The sequence below is a fragment of the Adiantum capillus-veneris genome, chromosome 17 (assembly GCF_014529385.1).
Source record: "Adiantum capillus-veneris isolate H3 chromosome 17, ASM1452938v2, whole genome shotgun sequence".
NCBI classification, from domain to species: domain Eukaryota; kingdom Viridiplantae; phylum Streptophyta; class Polypodiopsida; order Polypodiales; family Pteridaceae; genus Adiantum; species Adiantum capillus-veneris.
The window spans coordinates 92,292,929-92,306,852 of NC_140947.1; the positions used below are offsets into that span (position 1 = coordinate 92,292,929).

At 48.3% G+C, this 13,924-nt stretch overlaps 2 protein-coding genes across 4 annotated transcripts in view; one reads left to right on the plus strand and one right to left on the minus strand.

Annotated features, from left to right (window-relative positions):
* The window catches only part of LOC147437706 (uncharacterized), a 154,128-nt gene extending 148,520 nt beyond the window's left edge, over nucleotides 1-5,608 (plus strand). The window contains exon 2 of the mRNA XM_086487195.1: nucleotides 890-5,608. Coding sequence (XP_086343321.1) covers nucleotides 890-1,408 — 519 coding nt within the window. The 3' untranslated portion in view covers nucleotides 1,409-5,608. The remainder of the gene's footprint in view (nucleotides 1-889) is intronic.
* LOC147437708 (transcription factor-like protein) overlaps nucleotides 1-13,924 on the minus strand; it is a 54,224-nt gene that overhangs the window by 26,748 nt on the left and 13,552 nt on the right. The gene's annotated exons all lie outside the window — the stretch shown is intronic.

The window sequence follows — 13,924 nt, forward strand, 5'->3', positions numbered from 1 at the left end:
TCCTACAATTGCATGGGAAGCAAGCAAAAAAGTTCAAAAGACGCATAAAAGCAAGATCTTGAGCACGGGATGGATGCAAGACATAAAGAAGTGGTTTGGGAGATGGGATGCATTACACTTGCTACATGATGCTTCAATTGACTCTCAAGTGAATGAAGCTTTTCTACAACGCCAATGTATTACGGCTTGGGAGAAATCCGGTGGGTCACGCTTCATACATTACACCACCTATATTGCCCCCAACTACAAAACCATGTTCTTCGTTGAGAGAGGAAACCGTACTCACACTTACATGCTTGAGCCTATTCCCTTGTCCGCGATACGCTCTATTGCAGCAATTCGGCTTAGCTCCCATTTCCTTCGATGCGAGATAGGGCGTTGGGGCAATGGAGAAGAGTCAAATCGATTGTGCACATTATGCTCACTGCAAGTTCGAGAGTCTGAGTACCACACACTACTAGAGTGCTCAGCTTTAGATCACATCCGAACTTGCTTCTCTCACATTTTCAGCCATAACTTAGACCTACACACTTTCCTCTCCCAGCCAAAGTGTGGGCTCTCCATTGCGACTCTCATCACTACAATTTTGGAGCATAGAGAGTCTCTCTCTCTCTCTCTCTCTCTCTCTCTCTCTCTCTCTCTCTCTCTCTCTCTCAGCCAAGTGTGGTAGATTGGTTATGCCATTTCCCTCTTGAATAATAGGTCCTGAGTTCAACTCTCCTCGTCGGCTAGATCTCTAAGGTCTCTTGGGATAGTTTCCTATGACGTTAAAACTCTCTTCTTCTTCTCCTTCTTCTTCTCTCTTCAACTCACAAGGGATGGGTTTGTGATTCGCCCAAGCTATATGGATACACATCTATCTCATGGGTTACAGTGTGCCATTGGTCAGATACGAACATCTTCACACCAGCTTGAGATTGAGACTAGTAGATTCAGAGGGATACCAACAGCTAGCACGATATGTCGTCTATGCCATACAAAGCCAGAGACGAAGACACATTATATTTGTCAGTGCACAGTGTATTACGAGATACGGGGTCGCTTCCACTGTCTATTTAGAGAAGGCTTCAGACCCTTCTCAAGGGTCATGAGCTATCAGGACCAGAGATGTGTTGGCTTGTATCTACTTGAGTTACACAGACACGGAGATACTTTTCTGAGGAGATCTGGAAAGAGACAATCCCAGAGACAGATTACTGATTTCTTCACACCAAACATTGGACAGATAGAGAAGCACCCACCACTCCAAAGCTCAACTCGAACTCACACCCGCGGTACTCTCATTGACCGAGCATTGGCACTGGGGAGATCAAGACGCCCACGACTGAGGAGAGGAGCTTCACAGCATCGACAGAGACTACAAAAAAGGCTTCGAGCCATACTATCTCGACATTTAGAGTACAGATAAGGATGGATCCATCACCCATTGTCTCTTTCTCTTGTATTTGGCACCCATTGTAACAGTGATCACGCATACCCCACACAGTTCGAGGTAGTAGCACTTCTAAATCCATTTTAGTATTACTTTTTTTGTACTCTGGCATGGTACCAGATTCACAAGTTTGTAACGGATTGGTCTCATAAGTCATTTTGGCCTTTTGAAGACCAAAATGTAAGCTCTGATACCGATGTAAGCTCTTTTTCTAACCATCTTTTGCAGATTGGTGTTCAATTGCGTAAGTCGGATGAGTATCGCAAGGAGGCTTAAAACATCATCCTTCCTTTCCATACTCGATTCTTTCTTCAAGACTTGACCAACCACCTAGTGTTCCTTGATCAGATTATTCTTCAAGTGTCAACTAAGGGGTTTCATGAGTTTTAGCCTTTCCTTTATTATCATTGTTAGGTGAAGAGTTATGTGCTCCAGATGTAGTGGAAAATTGAGAAGGAGATGTACTCTGGTTCTTACGATTGTTCTTACCATTCTGCTGTTTCTGAGGGATACTAGGGCTTACCTTTGTTGTGCTTCATTTCTTGCTTAGGAGCAATTCCTACGGCATCATTGTAGTCCTTAGGGTCTAAGACTTCTACATCGTATTTGATGTACTTGTCCAAACCAAAGAGGAAAGCCTCCTTGCGATCCTCATCCGACTTACACAATTGAACACCATTCTGCAAAATATTGTTAGAAAAAGAAATAACAGGAGTTTCATTTTGCTTGAGGCCTCACCAATCTTCTTTCAACTGATCAAGGTACTACGGTGACATAAAACGAGCCTTGAGCTTGTCTTGAAAGTCGCCCAACTGTAAGACAATAGTGCACCATCCACAGCAAGCTCGAGATGCTCGGCCAATTATGCCTTTTGTCACTAATTAATGGCACACAAATACATGGAAGCAATCAAAACTTTATTGATGCAACCAAGAATACATGTATCTTACCATCATACTTCCTGAAAGTCAACTTTTCAGTGACTGGATTGTTGGAGTCATCGTCTTTACCTTGTCTACGTGATGACTCGCCGGCCTCCTTGAGTGGGTCACTCTTCGAGGCTAGCAGTTGCATGACCATGTCTTGCATGTGTTGGTCTTGTTGCGCCTCACGCACTAGCTCCATAGCTTCCCTCTTTTCTTCAGCTGCTATGCATTGAGCTTCGAGTGTCTGCTCAGGCTCTTACTCCATAACTACCCTCTTTTCTTCAACTGCTATGCGTTGAGCTTCGCGTGCCTGCTCACCCTCTAGCCCCATAGCTACCCTCCTTTCTTCAACAGCTACACATTGAGCTTCACATTCCCTTTCCACAGCGGCCCGCTGAGCATCTTGTTGTAGCATCATCTCCATCAAACTTTACCAAAGCCTCCATAGAATTTGGTGCAATCCGTAGATGGGGATAGAGGAGGTTCTCAAAATGGTCCTCTTGGTCTAGGAACTTCTTCTTCTCCCATTCCACTTTCATCACCTTCATGCAAAGTATCCATCCCGCTTCTGGTGATGACCATGCACTGAGTACTTGGGTACTTGGGTTCTTTGAAACCAGCCTGTGGGGCACTAGACTTTGGCTTTCACCCGAAATTCTTTACTTTACTTGAGAGAGAGAGAGAGAGAGAGAGAGAGAGAGAGAGAGAGAGAGAGTACTTTGCAAAGGGAACCTACAACGGGAATTAACACTTAAGCACACATACGGTCTCAATGCGTACTCAAGGTTCCTTTTACTTCATGAGAGATGTGCAAAGACTAGAGAGAGAAGAGAGAATGATACAATGAATGAAGGTTCTTTGAGTGATATATAGAGAAAGAGAAGACTAACACCAGATGGGGTCCCAAACCCCCCTCCATGGGCACCCCCCTCTCTATCGCTAGAGAGGCATTTTCTTTAGCCTGCACAAATGCTCATACAATGGTCCTAAATGCTGAGATGTTCATGGGATCTTGTGGTAGATGCTTGGATCTGCAAGGCTAAGGGCTGAAAACTGAAAACACTAGGGTAACTATTGGGATCTACAACTGCATTGAGGCTATGGGCTGATCTATTGTCGCCGATGTCGGTGATGGGATGAAAACTGAAGAATGTTGGCTGATTGTCTTGTGTTGAAAACTAAAAACCCTGGACTGATGGGTGGATTTGCGACGGTACAGCGAGGTTATGGCTGAAAACTGAAAACACTGGTGTTGATGGGGTGCTGGCAGATCTGGTGCAAAAACGCCAGAGATGCTGAGGTACTATGGGTACTTGGTGCTAGTATTGAGGGTACTCGCTTATGCTTGAGAAGTGGACCCTAGGGTCACTTATATATGGAATTAAAGTAGCCCACAAGTATTCAGATTAAGATCAGTCCAAGAGCCTGTTCTTTTCAGCCAAAAAGAAGTGCGATTCAAGCTCGGGAATACATCCGAGCTCAACCCAAGAGGTGGCCTCCATTGTGGGAGTTACTTGGTGCATCAAATAGGAGAGGATTGAAGATGGACAGTCGATGTCACGTGCACATCTAACCTTGTGTGCATGTGGACAAGCTGTAAGTCCTACTTCTAGGGTTTAGGACAGCCTAGGAAGTGTTCTGGCACCCTTGTGAGCCTGTACGCAAGACGTGCATGTCCAAGCACTTTAGATTAGTTGCATACCCTTTGATTGCACATGAGCACAGCCAGTTCTGCTAGGTGTAGGCACTGGGGAGTGTTCCCATACTGTTGCATTAGTACCCAACCTAGGTAATTACCTGCATGTGACGCACCTCTTATAAGTGAGTTTATTAACTCAATAAGTGACATTTTAAGGAACCGTGGGTTTTTATTGGCTACTTTCGAGCTATTCTTGATGGCTGAAACCTGTGCTCTTTAGGGCTGATGGTCTGCTGAAAAAGTCTAGGGTTTATGGTCAAGATGAGGGACTTTACCGAGGCGGAAAGTCTCCAAAATTGGTCACCTATGACTGCTCACTTTTGGCTGTCACTTGCTGCCAAAAAAATGTAAGACTTAAGGGGTATCAGATGCAAGCGATCCAGCCCATAAGGGGGTTTCTTTGGGATGGGGGGGTCTTCTTCTCGAGGTGGAAAGTGCTGGCTGCTTGCAAAGATAGGGATCTTGGATCGTGTCACAAACAGGAGCGCATAACAATATAAAATATACTCGGATAAATAGGATTTATCACTTAATACTAAAACCAAAAGATACAGAGAGAAATAAATAGACAGAGAGAGAGTGAGAAGATCGACACAGTACTGGGGACCAAAAGATGGGCTGGTCCCCCCCCCCGTAATAGTATCTTTATTACTGAGGAGAAGTCTATACAAGCACTTGAACCGAACGTATTACCACATTCGTTCTAGAATAAGACTTGATGGTTCCCAGAAGCCTCAGCTTCCTATTCCTAGGGCAAAACCCTATTCCAAGAAGCTTCTGTAATCCGGAACCATCCGATTCCATACATCCGTATCCTCGCCACGAGCCATCTTCACGCGATACTCATGGTCACTGTCCCGTGTCCGCAGGCTCAGTTTTTGCACCAATTTTGCATCCACAAAATTGTGTGAGCTTCCATTATCAAGGAGTGCGGTCACGTCGTGACCATGGATCTTCCCGAAAAAACGGAGAAGATCGTGCTCATCAAACACTTTGATGCTAAAAGTACAGTTAGTGCATGAACTGTGCGCTAAAATAACAAATTTCAAATTGAAATAAGCTTACCAAAAATTTGGATATTAACTGCTGGAAAGGCTGCCAACCACTGGATGGGTGGGTACAATATTACTTTCTTCTCTTATCTTGTAGAGCATCGTGGCCTTAGCCACAGCACCTTCAACATCTGTCGGAGGTTTACCTCTGAGTAATGCCCAACGGTACTCCTCATGTAGACCGAGGATATACATATGGACAGCATGTTCGGAGTCCAAATTAGTAAGGCAGAGGGCTTCCTTGAAGGCAGTAGTATATTGGTCAAATGACATTGTTTTCATCGATAGGCTGTGAAGCCTAGCGTATGCCTTGACCAGATCCTTTCTGGCGAAGTGATCAAAGAACTTCGCACAGAAATCAACCCACGTCGCGGGTTTTTCTGTCATGTTACACCACCAAATGAGTGCAGCACCCTTCAAGTACCGAGGAAGCGTCTGCATCCTTTGTGCATCTAATTCTTCATGGAAATCAACATAAGTTGTCCATTGGCGAAGCCAATTATTAACTGCAATCTCTGTACACTCTCTCTCCTTACCACAGAATTGAGTGATTTGTCCAACCTGTGGACGCGCATTATCAGCAATTTGCATCGACAATTGTCGACTTTCAAATCCGCTCACAGAAAACATCACAGTCGTCAACTGAGCTGTGTTTTTGGGAGCAAAATACGAGTATCAAAAGGCTATATAAATCCTCTTGAGATGACAAATATTAATGTTGGTATTCCATGAGAATGGCACGCAAAACAAAAAATAATTTCTTACCTGGAGTGCCTCCATCGCGGAAAACCCAGAGGAATATTAGAATTCGACTAAATTTGGATTTTTCGCGTCACGAAAAGATGAAATTCCGCGCTCGACTACGTCAACGGAAGCATACAAAAGCGTGCAGGTGGCGGCAAGGACGCATGAGTGCGAACAGATGAGAGCGAGAAGCGGTGGGAGAGAAGCAGGAGAGTTAAACTTTCCACTCTCTGCAAACTTTCAAGTCTCTGTAAGTGGGTTCTTTTATTGTGCAGGTTTCACACCCTTTTTTAGAAAAAACTCAAGGTGTCCTTGCCACACTTAAAAAATAAAGGTGCCACTTAGTAATAACCCCTCCCGCCCCTCTTCTCCACCGCTTCCCCCAGCTCCTTCTCCCCCCCCCTCCTACTCCAGTTCCACAGTCGACCCAAGGGACAGGGCCTTCTCCGGCGGCTAGGAGATCTCTTGGCAGCGCCTTTGCCACGAGTCGCCTAGCGAGAGAGGGTCAACCTTTCTTACGGCCCCCTCTGCAGGTACAGACATCTTCCCTTGCAGCTATCCCTCGTGGTCTGACGAGCATTGACATCCGACGCCGCTGGGACTTCTTCGACTACGGCTTCACTCGTTTTCTCGGCGATCCCTCAACAGACCATGAGGCAACCTGCTTCAGGGTCCATGCTCTGTTCCTTGCCACTAGGGGGACAGAGGCCTTGGACTCAGTAGTTGGTTTCTCCTTCCCCCTTTGCGGCAGGGCCCAGACAGAGTAGACTCTCGACTCAGTGTTGGGATGGTTGCATACACAGGTCCTAGAATTCTCTCACCACATGGGAGAACTAGGAGTTACAGACATGCTACAGACTTTGTGGCCATTGGCCAAGTTTGCGGTGACACCCCCAAACTCAGCAGGATGTAGGCACATTGTGGTTTACTTCTTTGCTGATACACAGTGTTTGCCATGCTATGTATACATTCATGAGGACTCCTGGACAGAGGAGATTGCTTTACGCACGGCTCGCTCTGCTTGGGCTTGGGCTAGGCACTCATTGCAGTCACGCCTATCTAGAGGACGCTCGGATGCGGATTACTCCCCATCCAAGCCAGCCTCGAAGATAGCCCGTCTAGCTGCTGCGGCAGCATCTGTTCTCTGTCGCTCCCCATGAGGATCATCTCATGGAACGTGCAGGGACTAGGTGGGCCCCAGTTTCAGCGTCAGCGGGGCCGATTGTGCCGTTGCCTTGTGGGAGGAAAGATTGATCTCCTTATGCTTCAGGAGCACCATCTGTGTGAGAGCCACATTCGGCGATGTGGTCATCTTTTGCGTGGACGATATGATACTTTTTGGTCAGCTGCTTTTGGACCTGGAGGCATCCAGGGTGGGGTATGTATGACTATTGCGGACTCATTGCAGCAGGCCATTGTGGACAGAGGGATTATTGTGCCAGGCAGGGCTCAGTGGATTACTATGCAGCTTCAGGGTGGCCTAGTGGGTTTGCTGAACATCTATGCGCCCAATGTGGCGAGTGCTCGTGGAGAGTTTTGGTCACAGATTGTTGAGTCTCTGCCGCAGGCAGATCATTGGTGCATAGGAGGGGACTTCAACATGTTGGAGGACCCTTCTGACAGGATTGGTGACAGCCATGCTACTGTGCATGGAGTCGAGTTGGCAGCTTGGGAGAGGTTTTGTATGACTCTAAGGGTCTCGGATACATGGCAGCACTCTGGTTTTGTGAGGCCCCCAGACAGTCTTGCCTTCTCTCGATCGGACCGCAGAGTGGGAGGAGTGAATCTATCGCGGATAGATTGCTTCTACACTAGTGACCACTTCAGTGACTTGGGAGGGTTAGTGGGCATCCTCGCAGGGACCTCCTTCTCGGACCATGCACCAGTGATCCTCACAGTGGCAGACAGGCAGAGGAGTGGGAGCACGATGCTTCGCATCCAAGAGAGGGTCTTGTTGGACTCAGCACTCAGAGAGAGGGTAGAGGCTCTTTGGACAGAGGGCATGGACAGGCAGGATTCTCCTGCTGACAGAGCGGCCTCAGGCCTAGCTCAGATTAGCCATTTTTTTCTTCAGGAGTCTCTGGCTCGCCAGGCTGCAGCGAGAGGCGGAGTAGCGTCTCAGACGAGGCATTGCTTCATTACAAAGGATGCAGGAGCAGCATCCAGACAGTCCTTGGTTGGAGGAGCAATTACAGCAAGCTCGACAGGAGCTTGCTAGCACAGAGGAGAGGCGACATGAGTTTGCTTTCCATCGACAGGTATCTCAGTGGACTTAGGTGGGCGACAGAGTGACTAGTGCTTTCTTTGAGACAGTGGGACCTCGGCACTCGCATGCCAAGGTCGGTCAGTTGAGGAGGCCCGACGGGTCAGTTGCTTGTGAGCCCGAGGATATGCGTGCAGTTGCTACTGACTTCTACCGTGAGTTACTGTCTGCAGAGCCCCAGTCAGAGCGGCAGGATGCATGCAAGGAGCAGGTTTGGGCACAGATGCCTTGTCTTGTGACTGAGGAGATGCGTCAGAGGCTAGAGATGCCACTTCAGCTTGAGGAGCTGCACACGGCTCTTAGGGCCCTCCCCCGTGGTAGTTGTTCATGTGAGGATGGGTTGACTCCCAGCTTTTTCTTGGAGTACTGGGACCTGCTTGGCCCAGATCTCTGTAGTGCTTTTCAGTACATTTTGCACACAGGAGTGATGTCTGACATCATGAGTGAGGGCCTAATCTACCTCATTCCCAAGGAGGGTGGCTCCTTGGATGAGATTCGACAGTGGTGTCCCATCACCATCCTCAACTCAGCCTACAAAATTCTTGCCAAGGCTCTGAGTTTGAGGATTCAGCCACTTTTAGAGAGCCTTATACATGGGACCCAGACAGGTTTTGTCAAGGAACGCAGTATCCTTGACAACATCTTTACTTTTTGGGAGGCTTCTGCCCTGGCACGGCTCCGTGGTGAGGACCTCGTGATTCTTCTTCTCGATTTTGAGAAGGCATACGACAGAGTTGACTGGGACTTTCTAGAGGGCACTCTATGCAGGATGGGCTTCTCAGATGCTTGGATCAGAGGGGTGTCAACCTTGTACAGACAGGCTCACAGTCAGGTACTTTTGGCAGCAGGTAGAGGTGATCGCTTCATGCTTACACGCTCGGTTAGACAGGGCTGTCCTCTTGCCCCCTTCCTCTTTCTGTTCTATGCGGAGGCGATGAGCAGGTTTTTGGTGTCAAAGCAGGTTGGTCTACGGGGCTTAGCACTCCCTATGCTGGGAGATGAGCTACTGGACGCTGAGTTTGCTAACGACTCAGCCTTGTGCTTAGATGGCCAGGAGGCCAACCTTCACAGATGTGAGCAAGCTTTGGAGACCTTCTGTTGTGCATCGGGCGCATTGATCAACTGGAGAAAGACAGTTGCTTTCTCGGTTGGTAGTGCTCCTGTGCCAGATTGGATGCCAGGAGAGGGTTTCAAGTGGATTCCCCCAGAGACTGCAGTACAGTACTTGGGTTGTCAGGTTGGTTTGGACTTGTCTCCCGAGCAACAGATTGCTCCCCTTCTCCTGTCTATCAGGAGAAAGTTGTTACATTGGAGCTCAGCACGACTCTCTCTGGCTGGCAGAGTAGTAGTTGCCAACCAGGTGTTGTTGGTGACTATGTGGTACATCACTGCTTGCTGGAGCTTCTCGAGTTCTTGTATCAGCCAGGTAGAGAGGCTGATCAGGAACTTCCTTTGGTCAAGACGTGACACTCAGATAGCCCGAGCCAAGGTGGCTTGGCAGGTCATCACGCTTCCTTGTTCTCAGGGAGGGCTTGGGATCATTGATCCAGCACAGCAGAGCAAAGCCCTTCTTGGGAAGTTCATCGTCAGAGAACTTCTTCCAGGTGAGGAGCCCTGGAAGGAGTTCTTGCTACAGCGGCTTCGTGCCAGGGTGCCTCAGTCAGGAGGCCCTTGGCAACCTTCGACCAGATGGATCTTTAGAGAGATGCGCATAGTTGGTTTGAGCAGGAGACTGGAGGACTGCTTCGCTGTGAGTTTGCTTCGATCTTGGGAGCTCTTACGGCGTGGCCTGGAGCAAAGACAGCCGACGTGCATGGAGGAGCGCCTACGGCATCCCCTCGTCTGGAACCCCATGGTTAGCACTCAGAGAGGCCACTTGGTTGGTAGTCGGCCTCATGTTTCCTGGGGTCCCATGGCAGCAGGTCCAGCGCGCTCTCTAGGTGACTGGCTAGTCCTCCCACAGATGCCCACTACTCGGATCCTTTGAAAACAGCAACTCTTGAGACTGGACACTGGAGGCTGTGGGCTTGGGAGTGTTGTCCACTGGCACAAGTACAGTGGGATCCTGGTGAGTGGCTATGGAGGGACCCCTTCTCTTCTGCAGACCACCCAGGAGTCCCGTTCTTTCAGTACACTGTTCGACTGGGACGTCATATACTAGCAGCACAGAGAGGCCCGCCCTGCTGCAACACGTCATTGGCAGGAGGAGGGTCTCATAGTCGAGTTCTTGGCAGCCTTTTGGGAGAGGTTGTGGGACTCCAGACAGCCGAGGTGAGTCACCTTGTTTCAGTGGCTGGTCGCACACAGAGCTACAGCAGTAGGGAGCTGGCTAGTGCACAGTGGTCTCTCGGCCGCATGTGCAGCTTGTGACCATTTGGTGGATAGTCAGCGTCACTATCTTTGGGACTGTCCCTCAGCCCAACAGGTATGGCTACGAGTTCTTCGGCTGATGCCTGCTCTCTCCACGGCTCGACAGTACACTTGGGGAGCAACGGCTTGGTCCACCCTCACGGGCCCGGCACTTCAGTTTGAGCTATCTTCCACCAGCAGGATGATAGTGATGCAGGAGGGGCGACCTACACTCCAGCCTGCTCTACAGAGCTTACTCCACAAGAGTGGTGCAGCGAGAGAGAGGAGTGTTGGGAGCTCATCAGTGGCCTGACACTTTGGTTCATCTGGCGGGCCCGCTGTTTCCGCATCTTTGAGGCTCGCCCTGTGCCACCAGCAAAGACTGTTCGTGACTTTTGGCTAGAGCTGATCCATACTCTCAGAGAACAGCTTGAGGGACTACAGGGCAGCTCCGACCGCATGCGGGAGTGCCGCGAGGCTTTCCTTCGACTCTGGCGCCCTGGGCCTTTCTACACCATAGTCCAGGGTGTGCTCAGATGGCACTACCGTCCACCTGTGTGGCTCTTCCCTCCTCCCATCTCTTGATTTAGCCTCATTGTATATATGCTGTTTTTTCATTTGAAGCGTCTCCCCATCATGTTTGTTGTAGCCCTCTCTTGCAGAGGTGGTTGTAGCCCTATGGGCAGTTTTCATTAACTAATAGAAGGATCTTTTTCTCGGAAAAAAAAAACTCGTCATTTGTGTCTTTCCAACAAATCGGAAGTTTCCTCATCCGAGAATCTGTTAACTCACTTTCGCCTTCTCAACCTCGAGAAGAATAATCCTCCTAGAAATCAATCTAGGTATCTGTCCTTGCGCATGATCCTGCGTTGTTAGTCCAGAGGGTATTCAACCAGAGTTACCTGGAACGCGGAACGGGAACGGCGACGGGGACCCTCGCGGAACGGGGGAACGGCCAAGGGTCCGGAACGGGAACGGCGCGGAACGGGAGGCATAAAAAACACCCAAATAATGCTTGAGAAGAGAATGGGTGTGAGGGGGTGCATTTTAATTTTTGAGTCCTTGCACACTAAAAAAACACCTAATGTTCATTGCAAATTTGCAAAAAACTGCCTATTCCTTCCCATTTTTGAGAGTTGGCCGTTCCAGACCGTTCCGGAGCCGTTCCGGTATCAGGTGGTCACCCGGAACGGCAAAACGTTCCGGGGCGTTCCAGCTTGGCAGAGGGGGAGGGAACGGCGTTCCGGCCTTCTAGGGCCTGCGGAACGCGTTCCCCGGTAACTATGTATTCAACCTCTTGTGTCTCCCACATAGGGAATGCCCAAGTCAGAGAGCATTAAGCTCGATGTCCTTTCACAAACAGAGTTTGCGATCACATTAAAGAAGGTTCTTGTTCCGCGCCGTCGCTCAACGTAGGCGGACGGTTCCAATCCGAAGATTCCTTATGCACGGCGGTACTTCTTTCCAATCTTTTCCTCTTGCGAGTTATAACCACGAGCAGTGTTTTCCACTACTTGCTTTGACTCGCTCGTGTTCCTATTGGAAACACCACTCCCAATCTCCTCGGATGCCTTCCTCAAAGCGCAAAGGAAAAAAATTTTGTCGAAAAATTCAGCCTTGAATTGAATCCAAGTCTTCTTGTAAGTTCCTTGCAAAGCTTTGGTATACCACCAAGTACTTGCAATTCCCTTGAGGAGTTTGGTAACATGTCTCACCTTCGACGCTTCTGAGAAATTGCCATTTGCAAAAGGCAACCTCAAACTGTCGAACTAAAGCGGTAGCTTTCAGGACATCTTCCCTTCCGTCAAAAGTATCAAACTTGACTGGAGTGTTCAGAGGTCTAAAGACCTTCATATCCTTCCCGGAATAACGGGATTTCATGGCTATGGTTCTGGATTGATGTTCATGGATATTTTCTTGATTCTGAAGGATCTTGAGCATTCCGCTCCGTGGATTCTCTAGGTTCTTGAGCATCATGCTCTTGTCGCCTTCTCACAGAATCCCAAAGCTTGTGTCGACTTCTTGCAGAGATTTTTTTTTTTTCCAACTCTGCGAGCTTTTCCTTGCAGGACTTCTCTCTTGGCTTTTCATGGCTTCTGCCCGTATCTTCCCAAAGTCGTCCTCCTTTAAGAGAAAGAGAGGAGACCATGCTCTGATACCACTGTCACAAACGGGAGCGCATAACAATATAAAATATACTCGGATAAATAGAACTTATCACTTAATACTGAAACCAAAAGATATAGAGAGAAATAAATAGAGAGAGAGAGAGAGAGTGAGAAGATCGACACAGGTCTGGGGACAGAAGATGGGCTGGGTCCCCCTCGTAATAATATCTTTATTACTGAGGAGAAGTCTATACAAGCACTTGAACCGAACGTATTACCACACTCGTTCTAGAATAAGGCTTGATGGTTCCTAGAAGCCTCGGCTTCCTATTCCTAGGGAAAAACCCTATTCCAAGGAACTTCTGTTCCTTATTCCAAATCCTCGAGAACCAAGGTTCTCGCCTCTGGATCTCACCTTCCAGACTCAAGGCATGGCATCCCTGCTGCTCTTTTCTGACTCCATTTCCAGAGTCCTCTTCTCGCAGAACAGCTCTGCTTTCCCGGATACGAAGTCCTTACTTGGGAATCTCAACTTCCGAATCACAACTCGAGAGACTACCTCTCTCCGATCCGTGAATCTACTTCCCAAACTCAAGTACAAAACCCTTGGGCTGATCTGGCTCTAATTCCTCAGAGCACTTTCTCTACTCCTACTCCCTCACTAAGAGGAAGTACACCTCCAAACAAATACTTAGAGATCATAACATGAAAATCGTAACCTTTAAAGTTTCGATGCTCCAAACACAACTCGATTCTCGAAAAGCAATTCCCCGGAAATCCTACACACAAAAGAGGTGTTCTCGGGTTCCTTCTTGTAAATCAGCCCCGTCTATGACGTTTATGGGCTGAAAACAGAGAAAAACAACAGCTTGTCGCGATGGAAACACGCTCCGTAGGCATTTCTTCGCGAGGAAACTCGCGCATTGGGTCCTGGCGACATCTGGTACACTTGGGGCAGCCATGGGCATCATCGGCAACGTCTTCTTTGAGGATGAAATCTGCAACAACATCTTCTTCTTGCAAAAAAACTGATCTTCCCTCTGGGAGAGGGTATGTGATGCTTTTATAGCTCCTTGGCCACGGCAAAGATAGCAAAGCATTGGCTGCTCGCGTAGAGATTGCGGCCGTTTTTTCTTTTTTTTTTTTTTTTTTTGGCGCTGTTCTGCCAAAAAAAGAGAGAGAAAAATCGTTGGTTGGTTTATACTGCTTTATTTAATCATAGGCTGCCCACTTATTAAGTGGGCGGCCGGTCACCTTTAAAAATGGTCTAAATCTGTCCAAACACTCAATAAAACCTTATAAGTTAAAAACAATGCTTTCACAACACTTCCCAGGCGTCCCTAGATGCAAT